Here is a 19315-nt window from a genome sequence, read left to right as displayed (position 1 = left end):
TTTAACGGTATTTGGGCTCTAGTTTATTCTGTTCCATTAATCTATTTTTCATTTTTTAAAAAAGATTTATTTATTTGCTTGAAAGCAGACTTAGAGAGGGAGGGGAAGAGGGAAAGGAAGAAGATGAAGGAGGAAGGGAAAAAATGAGGGAGGGAGTAGGGGAGAGAGAGAAAGAAATGTCTTCCATTGGCTGGATCACTCCCTGCAAATGGCCACAATGGCCAGAGGTGGGCCAATCCACTGCTTTCCCTGGGCACAACAGCAGAGAACTGGACACGAACCAGTGCTCATACAGGGTGCTGGTGCCCACTGAGCAGCAACACCGGCCCCATTTGTCCATTTTCACAAATAAGTTGCTATTCTAAATTCTCCGGAGGACATACTGCATTGTTGATTAGAGTACATATTCTATTTTTCCTGATTAGAAATAAAAATATATCACTAGAGGCACATTCATCTACTATTTGATAAATCTGTTATCATTTTTGGTCCAATAAAGTCTTAAAATTATTGATTACTTTTCTGAGGGGCATTAGAGCTGCAAAATGATTTAAACATTGAGAGGCTTGAGAAGATCTGCACAGCAGGGAAGTCTTCATAATTTGCATCCATCCTAGAACCCAGTGGTGGAGTCATCTTTCCCTTGAAATGAAAGCCTGTGCTTAGACTCCCTTCCAGCACTGTTCTGGTTGGGATGAACTTCATGGGCTAACTTCAGGTACATTTAATTCAGTGTTGGCATTTTGTATCATCCTCTCATAGTCCATGTATTTACTGAAAAGGGACAGAAGGATTCTGAACCCCAGATCTTCAGCTATTAAGAATATCTGCTGGAGACCAAAATGACCGTTCATATCTAAATGAAGAAGAGTGGATATCATTTACAAGTTACAACATATGCCTGTTTTACTTTAATGTTCTTGAGATACTTTCTAATATTCAAATTCAGAATTTAATTTTTAAAATATGCAATGTTTAGATCAAGTTAAAAATAATACATTGTAAAGACAATGAAAATGCTGTCATTCATATGTTATAATGAGATTTGAATCTACAGATTTGTAAAAGATTTCATTATAAAAAAGAAAGTGGAAATACAACCAAACAAAATACATAAACTACATACTATCACCATTGAATTTTTTATGCTAGCACTAAGATTCATGAAACTGATGCTTTTCACCAGCCAATCATAAAATTCAGAAAAGTCACCATATAGCCGAGAAGTAACTGAATACATTTTATATTTATGAAATGATGTTACTTCTGAATACTGATACCAATACTGGTACCAATAATTACTTATAATTATTTGCTTTTAAATGTTTCTATAGAAACATTTTTGTAGATTTCATAGGAATTACTTTTCCATGCAATAACAAGTATAATTTTCTATTTCCTGTATTAAAAATAATAATATGATGCTACATATAAATCAGCAGAGGGACTATCTTCTTAAGAGAGATTAGCTGCCTACTTATAACCTAATCTGAAATGCAGTGTTATTCTCAGGTATGTTACACAAATGATTGAAGAAAGACCTTATCTACCTAAATATTGCTGCCCTGTATGAATCTACAGGTTCTCTAAATGTGCTGTTTTTATTTTGTTCCATTAGTTGGAGTTAAGTAATTATGTTTGCTTATATTGCAAGTAGACATACAAATCATACCCTCGATAAGTTTTAAGAATCAATATTTCCATTGGTACTGAATATGTTACAGCAAGGGGGTCTGACATTTCATAGAGCTATAAAACACATTATTTATATCAGTGAACATAAAGAAAGCAAGAAACAGGCAGAGCACCATCTGAGGAGGACTGCATGGTCTGTATCAGGGGAAAAAATCAGTTCTACAGCCCCCTACACCAAGTGAATGAATCATAAAAGAAATATGGAAGTTGATAATAGCAGTTACTGCAGCAATAAAAACATGATAAAAGGCTCTTTGACAGTACGAAACCTTGGAAAGCCTGCCAAATACAAAATCTAGTTTGTAGGCACTGGCAGTATCCTGTTGTCTTTAGTAGGTCTTTGGGGGTTTCTGACAACTCTGGCTCATCCCTTTTAAGCTGAAAGGATCTATCAAAATGCCTTTGCTTCAAGAGCAATCAAAATCATTTGAACTTTAAATATTAAAAAAACACAGTAGCATTTGCTGGGTAGCTATTCCTGTATCCACTCAAAATGGTGGAGCTTTATGTGCTATAATTTTTAAAGCTATCAGCCTATGTGAGCTTAGTTAGTTCTGCTTATTTCAAATACAGCATTCTCTGCCACTGATTTTGATGACAAAAATTTCTCACAAGATGAAAATGCAGAGAAAACTTTTGGATCCTGTTTTCAACCCTTGCTCAAATGAAGGTGCCGTTAAACTAACATTTAATAAGATCCTAACCCTGATTATTGATCTAGGCTCTTAACCTTTTTACTATATTGACACCCCCTGCCTCTATGCCCAAGCGTTGCAGCTTTGAGATAATTCTTATTGGGTTAGGTAATTTTTTTTTACCCATTTCTGTATTTCTTCTTGGAATCCTTCAGTAAAGTGAAACTACAAAAATAAATTTCAGATACAGAGTAGCTTATTTTTCCTTCTGTAAACATCACTAGAACTATTTCTATCTCAAAAATCAGCAGTTTCTTCCAACACTTTAAAAATGGGAATCACTGCTCTCTAAAGACTGCTAGGCACACAGGCAACTAACACAGGAAGCTAGAATGATCCACATGTAATCCCAACCTGCAGCCAATGGTGAGCCCTTCTTTTTCGTATGTCCCCATAGAATCTTAGTTGCCTACTTGGATGGCTGCCAAATGGTGCACTGCCCCTTTAAAGACACACATACACACCCCCCCACACACAGACGAACACATGCCCACACACAATGTCAACAGTGATGCTTGGAAGGGCTTATGCAGTTATTCTTGACTTTCAATATCATAAATATTTTCTTTAGTTTAGTTTAGTTTGGATTGGATACTCATCAATTCTGACCAAAAATTATACACTTCCTGTAACTTTTACACCTAAAAATATGTGAAAATGCCTACTCCTATTTTTCCTCCACTCAAATTAGGAACTTACTAAACACACAAACACATGTGCATACATATATGTATATATATACACACACATACACATCCACTCATCTATTTACCCAAGAGAAAATATAATTTCTTCTAAGGAACTAATTAAAATTAAAGAGTAATTAAAATGATTCTTAACATTTCAGTGCATTTTCTTAAAAAAAAAAAAAAGCATCACTACACTTTTTTTTTTTTTTTTTTTTGACAGGCAGAGTGGACAGTGAGAGAGAGACAGAGAGAAAGGTCTTCCTTTGCCGTTGGTTCACCCTCCAATGGCCACCGCGGCCGCGGTGATGTGCTGATCCGAAGACAGAACCCGGTGTGCTGGCGCCGCAAGGCAGAGGATTAGCCTATTGAGCTGCAGCGCCGGCCTACCAGTACACTTTTCAAAAACTTTGGTGTTTGCATAGCAGGGAGTTCATTTTATCACAACTTAGAGGAGATGGTGTGAAGGAGCTATATGGTTATTCCTGTGTAATCCCACTCTTAAACTTGAATGCACGCAATAATGTCCTTGCCAAGTGGTTCTTGTTTGTATGGTCATATGATCCAGGAAAGTAAAAGATACTCTCTGAACACAGACTAATACTAGTACAACGTTTATTCATAATGTTATTACACTTGTTTCTAAAATCCATTCTTATTTCAATGGTGAAGAGGTAAATGCCTGAGGAACCTCAATCAGAGGTTCTTACAGACTGACAGTAAACACAAGAAACATAAGATGTCTGTAATACTGTTACAGAATATTCAATACCTTCCAACAGCATGGAGATGCTGCATACATTGCTAACACTTTTTATCATTTAAAATTATTACTGAAAACTTAAAAAATGATGCTTGCATGTAGGTGCAGACACTAAAAAGCCTTCATTTTAAAAGTTAATTCTGTACCATTTCTAAAAAAAAAAAGAAACTATAATCTGTAAACCTGTAATCTGCATAGGTGTATTGTTTATGAGAGATATTTGCATTTAAATATAATTTAAGGCAGTTAAATATAAATTCTTATTGATCTTCATATAAAAATATGTATAAAAATAGAGTATTTAAAAGCAGTGGATATTAATACCAGAGCACTGATCAATCAAAATGGGGTGGTTTTTTTTTTTGGCATAGTAATGAAATAGAGGTATTTGCACATTTAATTATTTCAGCCATGTGTTAAGTCGTCTCAGTTTCTTTTTCCAAAAGGGAAAATAATCCTTTAAGAGCCACTGTGACTAAGAGTTGTTATCTTACAACAAAGTACTTGTATAAAAAAGAAATTTACCATTTGAACCTGTAAATTTAGAAGAGAATGCCGCCAATACTAGAATTGGGTCTGTTTTATATGTATGCCACCATTTCAATAAAAAATTATCTTATGACTACACTAAGTCTGAATTAGATACAGTTTCTCAGGAAATCAAAATATAGTAGCATAGTACTATTTGTGGACATAAACAAATGCTTTATGACTGCATTTGAAAATACATAATATTTGGAAAATATTTACATAAAATGTCATTGTAATTTAAATTACTTGGTCTATCATGGCAAACAAATATTTTCTTAAGTTCCTTATCAATGAAACATAATAAAGTAATAAGTGAGGAACTATATTTTGTTCCTCTCTTTTAAAAAAGTGTGTTTTTATCAGTTTAGACTGCAGTTAACCATCCAAGTTCACGGACAAGACAGAAGGGAATGTTTATAAAAAACACAAAGAGTGCAAAGGGAAATATATTGGTGTTTAAACTGTAAAATATTTAACCTCCTATCCCTCTTACAGAATCTTTTCCAGCTCCCTTGTGGAGAATTCCTGTTCCTTTCCTTCTACTCATAAAATTTTCAAAGAAGACACATTTTTCACAAGCATTAGATTCACAAAGCCTAAGGCATCATAGAGAAGACAAGTGCAACCCTACTTTGCAGGTGGAATGTAAGTGCTGCCTTTTTCAATACTAATATACCTTTTCAGAAGATAACACGGTACAGAAGAACATTATCCCCTTTTCCACATAATTCAAATGTCCGTATTTCTCTTTATGGTCACCATGTGATCCCTGATCCATAGTGATCTTAGTCTATGATTATATTTCAAGTAACCCTTTTCTAGCTCTATCATTCACCCTGAAAGCAACTCATGTTCAAGTTTGCATCTTGACTGTAAAACAGCTGGTGGAGAATGTTATCATTACTTCCTTTTAGCTAAGTGGTGTGCATGTATGTGCCAGTGTGCACAGGTAGATATATGTGGTCAACCCAAAATACTCATGATGCATAATGTGGGTCCTTAGATCATCATCCAGGTGCGTGGCTTATCTCCAACTCCAAATGCAGTTCTGCAGGAGGACACTTACACTGTCCTTGTACGCGCACACATCCTGCTGATAAGGATTTCAGAACAAACCTGGTTTATCGGACCTCGGACATGATATGGTGACTGAAAATTTGTTACAGACTCTTGTTGTTGCAGTTTGCTTTGATTGCTGAAGTATTTTCCCACAATATGATTCCTTGATCTTTTCATTTTAATAAAGTGATATTCTTGGGATAATTTTGATTTCACTACCTGCAAATAAAGAGTAAAAAAAAAATAGTGAGACAAAAATCAAGGACATCCACGCTCTGCATACAGCAATGTAACTAACTTTCAAATAGCTTCTCTGCCACACAGATGTTGCCCATAGGGCATGAATATGATTTACATAACTGAGAGCCAGGGTAAGTGATGTTTCAGAAAACACTGAGATTGAAATTCAAATTCCTTTCACTTTTCTTACCTCAGGGCAGCTCTCCCCAATGCAACAAAGAAACAGTCTCAGGTGATGTCTCCATCACAGTGCTGTATGCATGTGTGTGTGTGTGTGTGTGTGTGCGTGCACACATCCTTGGGTCAGCCACACTAACATGTAGCTCGACACAGCACTGCCATAGAGAAGATACTGATAGCCTTTGCTAAGTCACGGATTCAAACTCAGTACTCTGAACTTGCCGTGGAACCATTCTACACAACGGCAACCGCACAGCACTTTCAGAGAAAAAAAGTTTTTCCACTGCAGACCAATAAGCAGACACCGTGACAGATGGTGGTTGCCTTGTCCTGGGTGCTTAGTGAAAGCTACAGAAGCTTAGACGCAGCCTATGCTCTACAAAGCTAACTTTGTGTATCTGTAGATACATACATAGACCTAATTCTATCTTAACACTTTATGAGTAAGTGGTATTATAAAACACTCAGAAAGCATAAAAGGGAATGTAATAAAAAGTTTTCCTTCAGTTCTCTACATCTCCCCCCAGCCTCTCAATGACCTCCCCAGAAGTAACATTTCTTACTAGTTCTTTATGAATCCATTCATGGTTACTTTATGAACACATACACAGACATACACACACATGTGCACATGCGTGCTCACACACACACAAAAAGAGACTACAGTTATAGTCTATTTGTAGATTTTAACAAACCATAATGATGGCATGTTATAAATGCCAGTTTTAATATTGGGCTAATGAAACTCAGGTTGTTAGCACCAATGGTTCAGAGGAATGAGGTAGGGAATAAGAGAGACTCTGGGCTGGCAGAGAAGACAAAGAGAGGAAGAAAGAGGGGAAAATGCTGGGTAAAGATGTTTTGTGCATCTTCAATTCACAATAGCCAAGACCTGGAACCAACCTAAATGCCCATCAACGGTAGACTGGATAAAGAAATTATGGGATATGTATTCTTTAGAATACTATACCGCAGTAAGAAACAACGAAATCCAGCCATTTGCAACAAAATGGAGGAATCTGAAACACATCATGCTGAGTGAAGTAAGCCAGTCCCAAAGGGGCAAATACCATATGTTCTCCCTGATCGGTGACAACTGACTGAACACCAAAAAGGAAACCTCCTGAAGTGAAATGGACACTATGAGAAACAGTGACTTGATCAGCATAGCCCTGACTGTTAATGAACAACTTAATACATTATCCCTCTTAGTATTTTTTTTGTCTGTTCTACTTAATATGACTGGTTTAATTCTGTAATTATCACATAGTTATTCTTAAGTGTTGAAATTTAACTGAAATGTGATCCCTGTTAAACATAAGAGTGGGAATAAGAGAGGGAAGAGATGTATAATTTGGGACATGCTCAAGCTGACCTGCCCCAAATGGTAGTGTTAGAAACATACCAGGGGATTCCAATTCAATCCCATCAAGGTGGCATGTACCAATGCCATCTCACTATTCCAAGTGATCAATTTCAGTTCACAATTGATCATAATGAAAGGACTAAGAGTCAAAGGGAGCACATAAACAAGTCTAGTACCTGCTAACACTAACCGATAGAATAAATAAAGGGGAGAGTGATCCAGCATGGGAAGCGAGATACTCAGCAGACTCATAGAATGGCAGATGTCCTAAACAGCACTCTGGCCTCAGAATCAGCCCTAAAGCCATTCGGATCTGGCTGAAAAGCCCATGAGAGTATTTCAGGCATGGAAAGCCAAGACACTCTGGCAAAAAGATCTCTGTGAGTGAGATCCCAGTGGAAAGAACAGGTCTTCAAAGAAGGAGGTACCTTTCTCTGAAGGGAGGAGAGAACCTCCACTTTGACTATGACCTTGTCTAAACAAGATAAGAGTCGGAGAACTCAAGGGGCTTCCATAGCCTTGGAAACTCATGACTGGAGCATAGGGAGATTACTGATGCCATAGACAGGAGTGTCAATTTGTAAAGTCAACAACAGGAGTCACTGTGCACTTACTCCTCATGTAGGATCTCTGTCCTTAATGTGCTGTACATTGAGATTTAATGCTATAACGAGTACTCAAACAGTATATTTCACTTTGTGTTTCTATGGGGGTGCAAACTGTTGAAATCTTTACTTAATGCATACTAAACTGATCTGTAAAAAAAAAAAAGAAAAGAAAAAAAGAAATTATCAATTCCCAACTTGACTCTCACTGGGATTAAACATGACAATAGGTCTGATCTGATTTCATCATCATTTAAAAAAATCATCTATTATTTTTCACTTTATGTTTCTGTGTGGGAGCAAACTGTTGAAATCCTTACTTAATGTATACTAAGCTGATCTTCTGTATATTAAGATAATAAAAAATGAATCTTGATGTGAATGGAAGGGGAGAGGGAGTGGGAAAGGGGAGGGTTGCGGGTGGGAGGGATGGTATGGGGGGGAAGTCATTGTAATCCATAAGCCATACTTTGGAAATTTATATTCATTAAATAAAAGTTAAAAAAAGATGTTTTGTGCATCTTTATAAGTGAATAACAAATCGTGAACTACTTCATTTTAATGTAGAAGTATTAGTGATAACTAATGAAAGCAATAGTAGCTCACTAATTTTAAAAAATATTTGAGAGTTACATAATGACTCATATATGTGTTTTCGTACATATAAAAGAATGCAGGGGCCAGTGCTGTGGCCAAGTAGGCTGAGCTTCTGCCTGTAGTGCTGGTATCTCATATGGACACCAATTGGTGTCCTGGCTGCTCCACCTCCAGTCAAGCTCTCTACTATGGCCTGGAAGAGCAGTGGAAGATGGCCCTAGTGTTTGGGTCCCTCAACCCATGTGGGAGACTTGCAAGAAGCTCCTGGCTCCTTGGCTTCAGATCAGCCATCCCAGCCAGTGCGGCCATTTGGGGAGCGAACCAATGGATGGAAGACCTTTCTCTCTGTCACCCCCTCTCTCTGTCTGTAACTCTACCTCTCAAATAAATAAATAAAATATTAAAAAAGAATGCAGTGAAAACAGTTAGAATAGACTTTTCAAAAAAATTACATAGTCTATCTTTTCAATTGTATTGTAGGTGAGGGTGAACCATTTTAGAAGAGTTAACAGAAGATTTGTAAGCATCTACATCACAATGCTAACAGTGGTAACCTTCTGGTAGAAGGATAATAGATTTAGATTAACTCTTGAGTATTCTTGGTCTTTACTTTTTTCTGATAGCACCATGAATGCGCATTACTTTATAATCATGCAAATTTGAAGCTGTTAGCATTTTTAAGGAAAAGATGTAATACTAGTGTGTTTTAAAACCAATGACAACCTGCTAGTTCCATAGAAATTAATTTTTCCTATCTGGGGGAGGTTTGACTTTTCCTGCTCAGGCCCTTGGATCAAGGGACTCTTTTTTCTTTTTTTTTGACAGGCAGAGTGGACAGTGAGAGAGAGAGACAGAGAGAAAGGTCTTCCTTTTGCCTGGTTCACCCTCCAATGGCCGCCGCAGCTGGCGCGCTGCAGCCGGAGCACCACGCTGATCCGATGGCAGGAGCCAGGTGCTTCTCCTGTCTCCCATGGGGTGCAGGGCCCAAGCACTTGGGCCATCCTCCACTGCACTCCCTGGCCACAGTAGAGAGCTGGCCTGGAAGAGGGGCAACCGGGACAGAATCCGGCACCCCAACCAGGACTAGTGCCGGCGCCGCAAGGCAGAGGATTATCCTAGTGAGCAGAGGCGCCAGCCCATCAAGGGACCCTCAATAAGTCTAGTGAAACCAGCAGATTGTGGTAATGAATCCATATGGATTGTTCTTTAGAGCTCAGTTTTCAGTTAACCACTCATTAACTTTCCAGGTCGCAGCACGTTTCTATTATGTGCTGCTCTTTCTACCCCTATCTGGTGAGACTGTGACTCTGAATGTGACAGACTGCAGAGGTGCCCCAATGTTTTCCTGAAAGTTTTGTCCATTTTGGAGGTTTGTACGCACAGCAAGATTAGCGAACATTCTTCAGGAAGTTTATTTAGGGAAACACTTATGCGTAAATATAACACTCAACCTTGAAATAATATTATCCCAGTGTTCTGAAGCCAAAATAAGTTCAGTTGTGTTTATATAATTGTATCTTAAATTGTGGTATTTGCAATTGCCTGATGATCTGCATTCTAATTATATGCAAAATAGAAAAAGAGGTCCACCCAATGTAAAAGGTTATAGTTATTGTTAAATATATAGTTAAATGTTATTTTAGTATTTTGCATGATTTCAGGACTGAATCTAATGTTGCATTACAGATGTTGCAATAATGCTAATGTAATTGCTTACAGCAATCTTAAATGTGATTCATAAACAAAAACACATAGCTCCAGTGTGTTTGCTGGAGTGCAAATACACTCAGGAGTACTGTCAATATTTTGCCAGATCTCAATGGGAAGGTTGATAATTGATTTCCATTTTAAGAGATCGCTAAGTTACTCTGTGAAAAAGGAAGCCTGGATGACAGTGTCTTCTCAAGCTACCAAGGGCTAAGCCAACATTTCCTACAGTACCAATGCTCCCATCATGCTGTTCAGGACACACTCCTATACAGGCAATGTCTGCTGGCCCAACAACACTTCACTTAGTTTCCTTTGAAAACTATTTTGCAGGAAGTCATCAACAATGATGCTTTAAATTATTTTGTTAAGTTACTAACACCTAGATACTGAATGCTGGGAAGCTGACAACTCTGTAGAGAGAGTTATTTCAATTTAATTTATCAAAATATAGATGTAAAAAATCTGTCCAAATGCTATTGTGAATTGAATCCAAGAGAATCCTTAAAATTTGATGTATAATGTTCTTGTACCACTAACACACAAAATTTATTTCTGGAATGCAAAAAACTCTGATATCATGAAATATTTTATTATAAGAAATTACCAAAGAATTATGGTAGTTACGTGATTGCTTACCCTGAAAAAAATGGACATCTACTGAAAAATAAGTAAATATTATCAAGTTAATATTTGAAAGTAATATAGCATTTCTGTATTCTATCAATAATTGATAAGAAATATATTATAGAAAAGATTCCATTACAAAACTAACCCAGTTTGCTAATAGAAAGCATACAAATAGGTGGAAAGGCATATCATATTAGAGCATCCCAAGTTGGGTAGAATGCTATTCCAATGGTAACCAGCAAGACAAGGCATTTGAGGAAGAAGACTAAGAATTTCCAAACTCACATTTAAAGAATAAATGTAGGAAAGGAAAAAAAAACTGGCTGGAGAGGGGGACTTTCAATATCAGATGCTCATTTATAAATATGAGGTGAGTCTGCCATCAACCTGCTACACCAGTGTGAGCTGTCACAAACTGTGGGCTTCCTCCCTGGCTCCTGACACCTCCTCCGGCTCTTACACTTCTCAGTCGTCCCCTTGGGAATCTCTTTTCCATGCTAAACAAAGTCTTAGTCACCATCATCAGTGAAGTTTTCCTTAGCTACCTTGCCAAAATGGAAACTCTGCTTTGCCAGGAAGTCTTTGCCTCTTTCCACACCAGTACATGTGTGTGCGTTTGTGTGGTGTGTGGTGTGTGTCAGGGCAGGGAGGTTGAGGGGAATAAAAGGGCAGGTGATGGCGTCGATACTCTTTCTACCATGGTCTATGATATTTCAATTTCGGGTGTGGTTGGTTTTGTCTGAATACCCTAGTACCATTTCAGAAACACGGCTCCTTCCATCCTCCGTCTTTGGGAACTCAGGCATTGCAGGGCAGCGACAGTTTCTTCTAACATCTCTCCAGGACTGCCATCCACCACATTCTTGGGCACAGTTTCCAGATTTTATCATCTTAGATATTAAAAGGATTTCTGAAAGTCAGATTTGATCAGTCTCTAGTCTAGAAACCATTCACAGCCTCCCACGGAGAGAAAGTATGCCTGTAGAAGGATAGAGAACCTCCCAGGGGGAGGATCCCGGGGAGGGCCTGAGTAAAGCAGGAATGGGCACGCATTCCTGCCAAGCTTGTTCAGTTAGGAGGGCTACAGAGCCTCTTGGGGGAGAACCCAAGCTGTGTCCTCTACTCAGTTTCAGACACAATTTGGAAAGCCTCAGTTCTAAAAATGTGAGGGCCGTGGTAATCTGAGCTATGACAAGCAATGCTGAAAAAAGCATTTGAGAGTACCAGAGTTCCATGCGCACCTGGTTCCTTAACGCAGCTTCCTGCTAGTGCAGACCCTAGGAAGAAATAGGTGATGGCTCAGGTAATTGGATTCCTACCACCCACATGGAGGACGTGGATTGAGTTCCTGGCTCCTTGATGCAACTTTGGTCCAGTCATAACTGGATTGAACCAGCAAATAGGAGCTCTCTCTTCCTGTCTTTCTCTCTGCCTCTCAAATAAATAAAATAAACTGAAATCTTAAAAACAGGATAGCTCTTTGGAGCCCAAGTTTTGAAAATACTCTGACTACACAAAGGGAGGTCTCTGGGACTTGTTCTGCCTGGCAGAACAGTGGGAGAGAATCACCTTGGTTAGAGTTTGGGGCCCAGCAGTGTTTGTGCTCTGAGACGCATCAAGAAAGCAGATGGGGCCGGCGCCATGGCTCACTTGACTAATCCTCCTCCTGCGACGCTGGCACCCCAGGTTCTAGTCCCCGTTGGGGCGCCGGGTACTAGTCCCGGTTGAGGGCAATGGAGGATGGCCCAAGTGCTTGAGTCCCTGCACCCGCATGGGAGACCAGGAGGAAGCACCCGGCTCCTGGCTTCGGATTGGTGCAGCGCATTGGGGGGTGAACCAACGGAAGGAAGACCTTTCTCTCTGTCTCTCTCTCACTGTCTATAACTCTACTTGTCAAATAATAATAATAATAATAAAAAAAGCAGATGGGACAGCCTGTGCTGCAACAGCTCTGAGCCCACTGGAGCAGGCTTGTCCTGGGGTGTATGTGACACCCCTGTTGGAGAGAACCTGAAATGTTTACCCAGAGGAGAGTTCTAATGTGAACAGATGAAGGCCAGAGTCAGGGTTAATGAAGTAATCTAAATTATACTGAAAGATCCTGTGCATCTCTCTTTCCTAGTACCAGATGCAGAAATATGAACATGTAGAGTTTGAGGCAGGAGCTAGCATACATCACATACTCAATAAACTTTTGTTAAGTTAGCAAGTACATTTTAACCTTGTATTATTATCAAGTTCTTGTCTAGGTTAAACCTGAAAATTTCTTTAAGCAGCAATTTAAATTTCTTAAGCAGCAACTTAAATATTATGCTTTCCAGATTTTGATGGCAAAATAGGAGTTGAAGGTTGAGGATAAGCAGAATTTTGTATGGATGTCAAAAGAATAGGAATGTTCAATCTGCAGATTAAAATGCATTTTTTGAGCCACTACTGTTCCCTATAATGGTTATAGAGAAATATGATAGTTCTAAATAGAGCCCAGTGTTAGAGCCAGTGACTGTTGACTGTCTAATACATCAAATTTCACAGGATTAAAATCAAACGTGTAGGTTAAAAATGGAGCCATGTACAAAATACTACAGGGTCTATGCTAATAGTCTCCAGAGATGAAGGGAGTAGGTTTTGTTTTTACTGTACGAATATTTTAAAATTTTTATAGCAAGCAAAAATCCAAGTAAAAGAGAAACAAAAGGATGTTGTATCTTACACCTAAAATTGAACAGTTGTTTTTCTACATAGTATCTGTCTTTTAATCTTCAGAGTTCTCTGCGTTGGGAAGCACATGGAGTAATTCAGATATGGTCCCTACTCTCAAGAGAACTATATAAAGACACATGTCTAAGATACTTGAAGTAAGAACAAGAATGAAGTGACTTCAAAGGCATTGTCTGAGACCAGCTCCCCAAGGTCAGGCACCATGTTGTTTCCATGTAATGAATAGTTCCTTAGTACATTCGGGAGACTTGGTGCTAATTTATGGTGAGATGATAATCTGTTTGCACGACTATTATTTCTTTGAACTTATTTGTAAAAAATCACTGTTTGGCATTGCTGCCAAAATGCTACCTCTGAGTTTCAAAATATTATCTTATTTTACCTTCTCACAGGCTCTGTAGAGGAAAAGGAGTCAGCTACATTTTTAAGGCTGGGAAGTGTTGTGCCAGTGAAAGATGTTTGGTACCTGTACAGTAACAAGCAAAGTCGCTTCTCTCCTTTGATCTCAGGTGTGGAAATGTGCCCATTTTGGGTCCTTCCCAAAATCAGGATCATTTAGGGTTAGTACAATCCAACTAAAGTGTCAACTGGAATGTGGCTGTGAGAGAGAGCTGCTAATAATAAAAATGTTGGGTTCCTTCTGGGATAGCATAACAATAATAATAGTAAAAAAGGCAAAGATCAGTGAAAGACTTAGGCCTTGGAGCAGAGACAAATGACTATAGATGTTTGTGTAAGTGGTCTCCTCAATCAGACACAAATTCCAATGGTTGGATCCATCCAAATGTTTTTCTAATTTGTGTGCAGATAACTTGACCTTTGAAAAAGAGGCACATCTACCTTATAGGGAAAGGAACTACTACATTGGCTAATAATACATATACAAGGGTACTTCAAAATGTTTGTGCAAAATGACATTACAAGGTAGGTTTAGGGGCCGCTGTTGTGGCATAATAGTTTAAGTCACTTCCTGCAATGCTGGCATCCCATATGGGTGCTGGTTTCTGTTCCAGCTGCTTCACTTCTAATTCACTTCTAATCTAGCTCCTCGGGCCCCTGAACCTACATGGGAGAACCAGAAAAAGCTCTTGGCTCCTAACTTCGGCCTGGCCCAGCCCCAGACATTGCAGCCATTTGGGGAGTGAACCAATGGATGGAAGATCTCTCTTTCCCTCTCTCTGTCTTTGTGACTCTGCTTTTCAAATAAAATAAATTATTTTAGAAAAATCTAAGTTTATTTTGGTGCAAAAAATTTGAAATCCATGATTTTTCCATAATACTTATTTTCCCAAACTTTCTGAAGACCTTTCATATGTATGATTTGCTGAATGTTTATATTATTTTTATAATTTTAAATATGACAATCTTTTTTATAAATTTAATCTGAATTAATTTCTTCTCTACTTTCCTTGTTTACTTTTTGTGAATTTGTTATGGCAAATTGTACTTCAAATTAGGAAAATACAGTGAAAGACAACTGGTCTCCATGAAGTATGCTCACTTGTTATATCAGCATTGTTCTATAATTATGAGCCTTATTATTAGGATTTCTTTTTCACAACAATAATAAAGTTTAGATGAAGTTATGTGTAGGAAAAGACTATAAAGTACAGATTACAATGTTTCAAAGCAATTATATATATATATTTTAACATATTAATTATAGAAATTTAGAAAGGCATAATTTTTGAGAGGTATAAATATAAGATGTTATAGACTATGTAGATGACCACATTTTTCTGTGAATCTGTCCTTGCAATGTAACAGTAACTTGGACTTTTTCATAGGTTTCTTATAGGCTAAACGATCTCATAGTTTATGACTATAGATCTTTTCACATCTCAACACACAGACATTTTGGAAGGAATACAAATGGCCACAGTTCAACTTGACTGATTTTGGCCAATGGCTACTGTAAGACTTCCTAAACAGATGAAAAGCTGTTGTAAATTACCCAGCAAAACTACGATTCCAACTTCTACTATTAAATATGTATAACTTGAACACTGCAACACTCAACATTGATTTCACATAAATATTCATCAAAGCAAGTGTATTATAATATCAGTTGACAGCTGCATCTGAAACAACTTTGAATTTTCAAAAAGCCAGTTACAAAAAGGGCAGTCTTGATGAATTGGACAACTATCAGGTAGATTATCAGCAAATACCTTTCCTAAAACCCATCTTGACCTGAATAACCCCTACGGAACTTCTGATGTGGTTCCAGCTCCACAGAACAAAATAGAAAACAATTTTTGGTGGTTCAAGTATTCCAAAATCGTCTTAGACTGGATTAGAGGGATGTTCTGAATCCAATATGTTTCACGAGTATGGCTGGGGTCTGAAGAGGAAAATGTTGGAAAACATGATATTGACCAGGCCAAATGTGCCAGTTTATCCTAAAATGTCTTTTAGTGCAGACGTATGCTACTGAAGTACTTCTTATTTAATATGTAGTGATTTTACAGACAGGGTATTGAACCCCAAATCCAGTTACAAAATTGTGACCAGCTGAAAGAGTAGCCTAAGAATCCAGACATGGGAATCAAAATGAAGTAACAAATACTAGCTAACAGTCCATAGAATTCATGCTTCCAATTCAGAACATCATGTAATTCTGACAGATACTAGGAAATTCCTTCATTTGGCCACTCACTCTCCAAATATTTAATTATGGCTACATAAGATAACCCATGTGAAGAGATTCCAACATCTACATTTGTCAAAGTTGCTGAGGATTGCCGGGAAGACTAGCATTTTCTTCAGGAATGAGTTTTGTTTTGTTTGGGGGTTTACAGATTTGCAATCAGCATATTGTCTCTGTCTCCCTCTCTACCTTTTTTTTTTATTTGAATAATCAGAGTTACAGAGAGTGAGGGAGAGAGATATTTTCCATCTGCTGGTTCACTCCACAGTGGCTGCAACAGCCGGGGCTGTGCTATGTCAAAGCCAGGAGCCTGTAGCTGTTTCTGGATCTCCGACGTGGGTGCAGGAACCCAGGCATTTGGGTCATCCTACTCCGCTATTCCAGGCCCTTAGCAAGGAGCTGGATTGGAAGTGGAGCAGACAGCACTTGAACCAGTGGCCATATTGATGCTGGGTCTCAGGCAGCAGCTTAACCTGCTATGCCACAGCACCCTATGTGCCTCCACACATTGTGTGATCCCCAATCCTTACTTTGACAGTTGAGTTTCTTTAACTTCTGCTCCTAGACAGAGGTCAGTGTTGGTTCTGGGAATAAATTCTGCTCTGAGGTAGGGAAGTTGATTATAAAGTACCTTAGAGACTAACTTCTTTGTCTTAAACCCAGTTTTCCAAGCGGCTAAGTATTTATGTCACTGAATTTTTAATACTATTTAATAATGTTCATTAATGTGATTGATTTTAGGCGAAGTACCTACCCTGCTTTATTCAGATATATATCTTTGGTCTTAGAATGATCTAATCTTAACTAGCAGATATTTATTTCCAACAAACTCTCTTGAATTTAGAGTTTTATTGAAGAGTACACTACAATAATGTCATCTAGAAATATTATGTGTGGACCAACATTTCCAACTGCTGGCTCCACTGCAGGGACTTGCTCAATCCTATTGTGGACTTTTCAAAGGAATTTGTTTACTAAGTCATTTTGTCTCTCATCAGACTTGTTCAGCCTCCTGTCCCACTGTTGCATTCTGGTTGGTCCAGGGAGAAGTTTAGGGGCTCCACCCTTCTGATGCCAACTTACCTTCATCATTCTGTTTCCAGCCCTGTCCTTTACTATGCCTGTATTTCCAAATCCAGACTTTGAAGTTCAATATTAAAAGACACAATATGTGTGGATATAGGTTTCTGACTGCAAAGGATGGGGTAAGGGACCTAGAGGTCTACCAATTTTGCACATAACTTTTTAAAAATCTTAATTTATTTGGTTTTATTTGATAGAGAGAGTGAGAGAAAGGGATTCCATCAGTTCCAATTCACAAAGTCTGGCAATGGACAGGGCTGAGGCTGGTACTGGGTAAAGCTCAGAGCCAGTAACTGAATCCAGGTTTCCCATATGGGTGTCAGGGATCCAAGTACTTCAACCATCTTTTCTGCTTCTCGAGGTATGCATTAGCAAGAAGCTAGAACCAGGATTGGAGCTGGGATTCAATTCCAGGCACACAGTATGAGATGTGGGAGTCTCAACTGGCGTTTTCACCACTTGGCTATATGCTTACCCCATACATGGTTTTTAGCTGATTGTTTCCTGACCTGTACCTCAGCCCAGCCTTCTTCAGCACTTCTTCACACTGTGAGCCACTCACAGGATCTGTGGGGCAAGTGTGCTTCACCGCCAATTGGTGTTTGTCCTCTGTAGGCTCTTCCTTTGCCTGCTAAGTCACATTTCAAATGGATTCATATTCTTACCTGTTATGAGTTATTTCTTAGTCTGTCTTTTCTAAGGGGCATGAATAATAGCTTTATATATTTAGTCATTTTCACAGGGGTTCAAGTGAAAGAGAAGATAAATACTTGTGGTCAGTTTGCCAGATTTAGACTACACACCTCATAGGATTATCTTCTGCATGAGTTTCCCTGAAGTATCTTTAGTGAAGTGATAATAGAGATTTAAAAAAAAAAGCTGTGCAGTCAAAAATGTTGGAGAAAAGTTAGGTCAAATCAAACTGTACATTTGCTTCACTATAGGACTTGGGGACAGTTTAATATACTGCTAATATTTGAGAATCTGTAGTGTGGAGGAAATACTGTATAAACTGGTGTTACCACCATTCAATACAGGGTACTTTGTTTGGAACAAGATTTTGCACCAAACCATCTCAGAGAAAGCTGGACTTTCTCATGACCCACAAAGTCCTGCTCACCAGCCAGTGACCTCTAATCTAATCTAAGAGGCTGGGGCTCAGCTGCAGATGATGGATTGAAAATCTATCATTTTATACAGAAGGAGCTGCACGTCTCTAAACAAGGTTGGAGCAACTCTCTTCAGTACAAAGCCACTGAAAGATTTTAAATGACTACACGAGACTTAAAGTGTGGGGACATGCTCCTGGTGGGGAGAAACATTTATTCAAGTAGTGGAGACTGGAGACTCAGAGAGAGAGACAGGCTATCTCCTAGGACAAATACAGGCCAGGGATGGAGAGACCTTCTCCTCCACCTTGTTCATTTACCAGAGTCCTCACTCACGTGACTGGAGACTTTCCTCCAACAGTCCCACTCTCTGCTGTATTTTTAATGTATCCTCTGCTACTGATTCTTGCTTTTCTGTTCACAAAAATGCCAAAGCCTGCCCTCTTTTAAATAGAATATTTTTCTCCTTATTTTTGCTTGGTGAAAGCCTTTGCCAGCCTTTCCTCATTCCTATTCCTCTTCAAACTGTTCTTCAACTTTTGCTCTTTATGTTGGAAACTACTTTTAAGATGGTCATAAAGTACCTTGTTACTGTCAAAAACAAAATGTATTTTTAAATCCTTGTTATATTGGAACAATTATCTTTGGTAATGTTCCCCCTGTATCCATCTCTTCTTTCTAGGAATGTTTACTCCATGAGTGTGTCCACAACACCACACTCTACTAGAGTCTACCTCAACTGTTCAGGCTACAAATCCAAGTGCTTCTATTTCTTCAAGTACTGATGCTTCCAGGAGTTTCTGTATCAGCTCTTCTCATTCTACTCAATTTCTCTGGATGATTTATATTCAGTTTCACCTATGACCTATTTACTAATGACTCCCAACTCTACCTCCAGTCCCAACCTGTCCCTCATGGTTCAAACTTATACATGGAACTGCCCATCACAAATCCCCACCTGGATGTCCTACAGGCATGTCAAACACAACATGTTCAAAACT

General features: G+C 38.6%; 1 protein-coding gene across 1 annotated transcript in view; it reads right to left on the bottom strand.

Annotated features, from left to right (window-relative positions):
• Nucleotides 1-3674: 3674 nt before the first annotated feature.
• CPED1 (cadherin like and PC-esterase domain containing 1) overlaps nucleotides 3675-19315 on the bottom strand; it is a 335522-nt gene continuing 319881 nt past the window's right edge. The window contains exon 22 of the mRNA XM_008258284.4: nucleotides 3675-5648. Coding sequence (XP_008256506.3) covers nucleotides 5433-5648 — 216 coding nt within the window. The 3' untranslated portion in view covers nucleotides 3675-5432. The remainder of the gene's footprint in view (nucleotides 5649-19315) is intronic.

The sequence above is a fragment of the Oryctolagus cuniculus genome, chromosome 3 (assembly GCF_964237555.1).
Source record: "Oryctolagus cuniculus chromosome 3, mOryCun1.1, whole genome shotgun sequence".
NCBI classification, from domain to species: domain Eukaryota; kingdom Metazoa; phylum Chordata; class Mammalia; order Lagomorpha; family Leporidae; genus Oryctolagus; species Oryctolagus cuniculus.
This window is presented reverse-complemented; position numbering and strand designations above follow the sequence as displayed.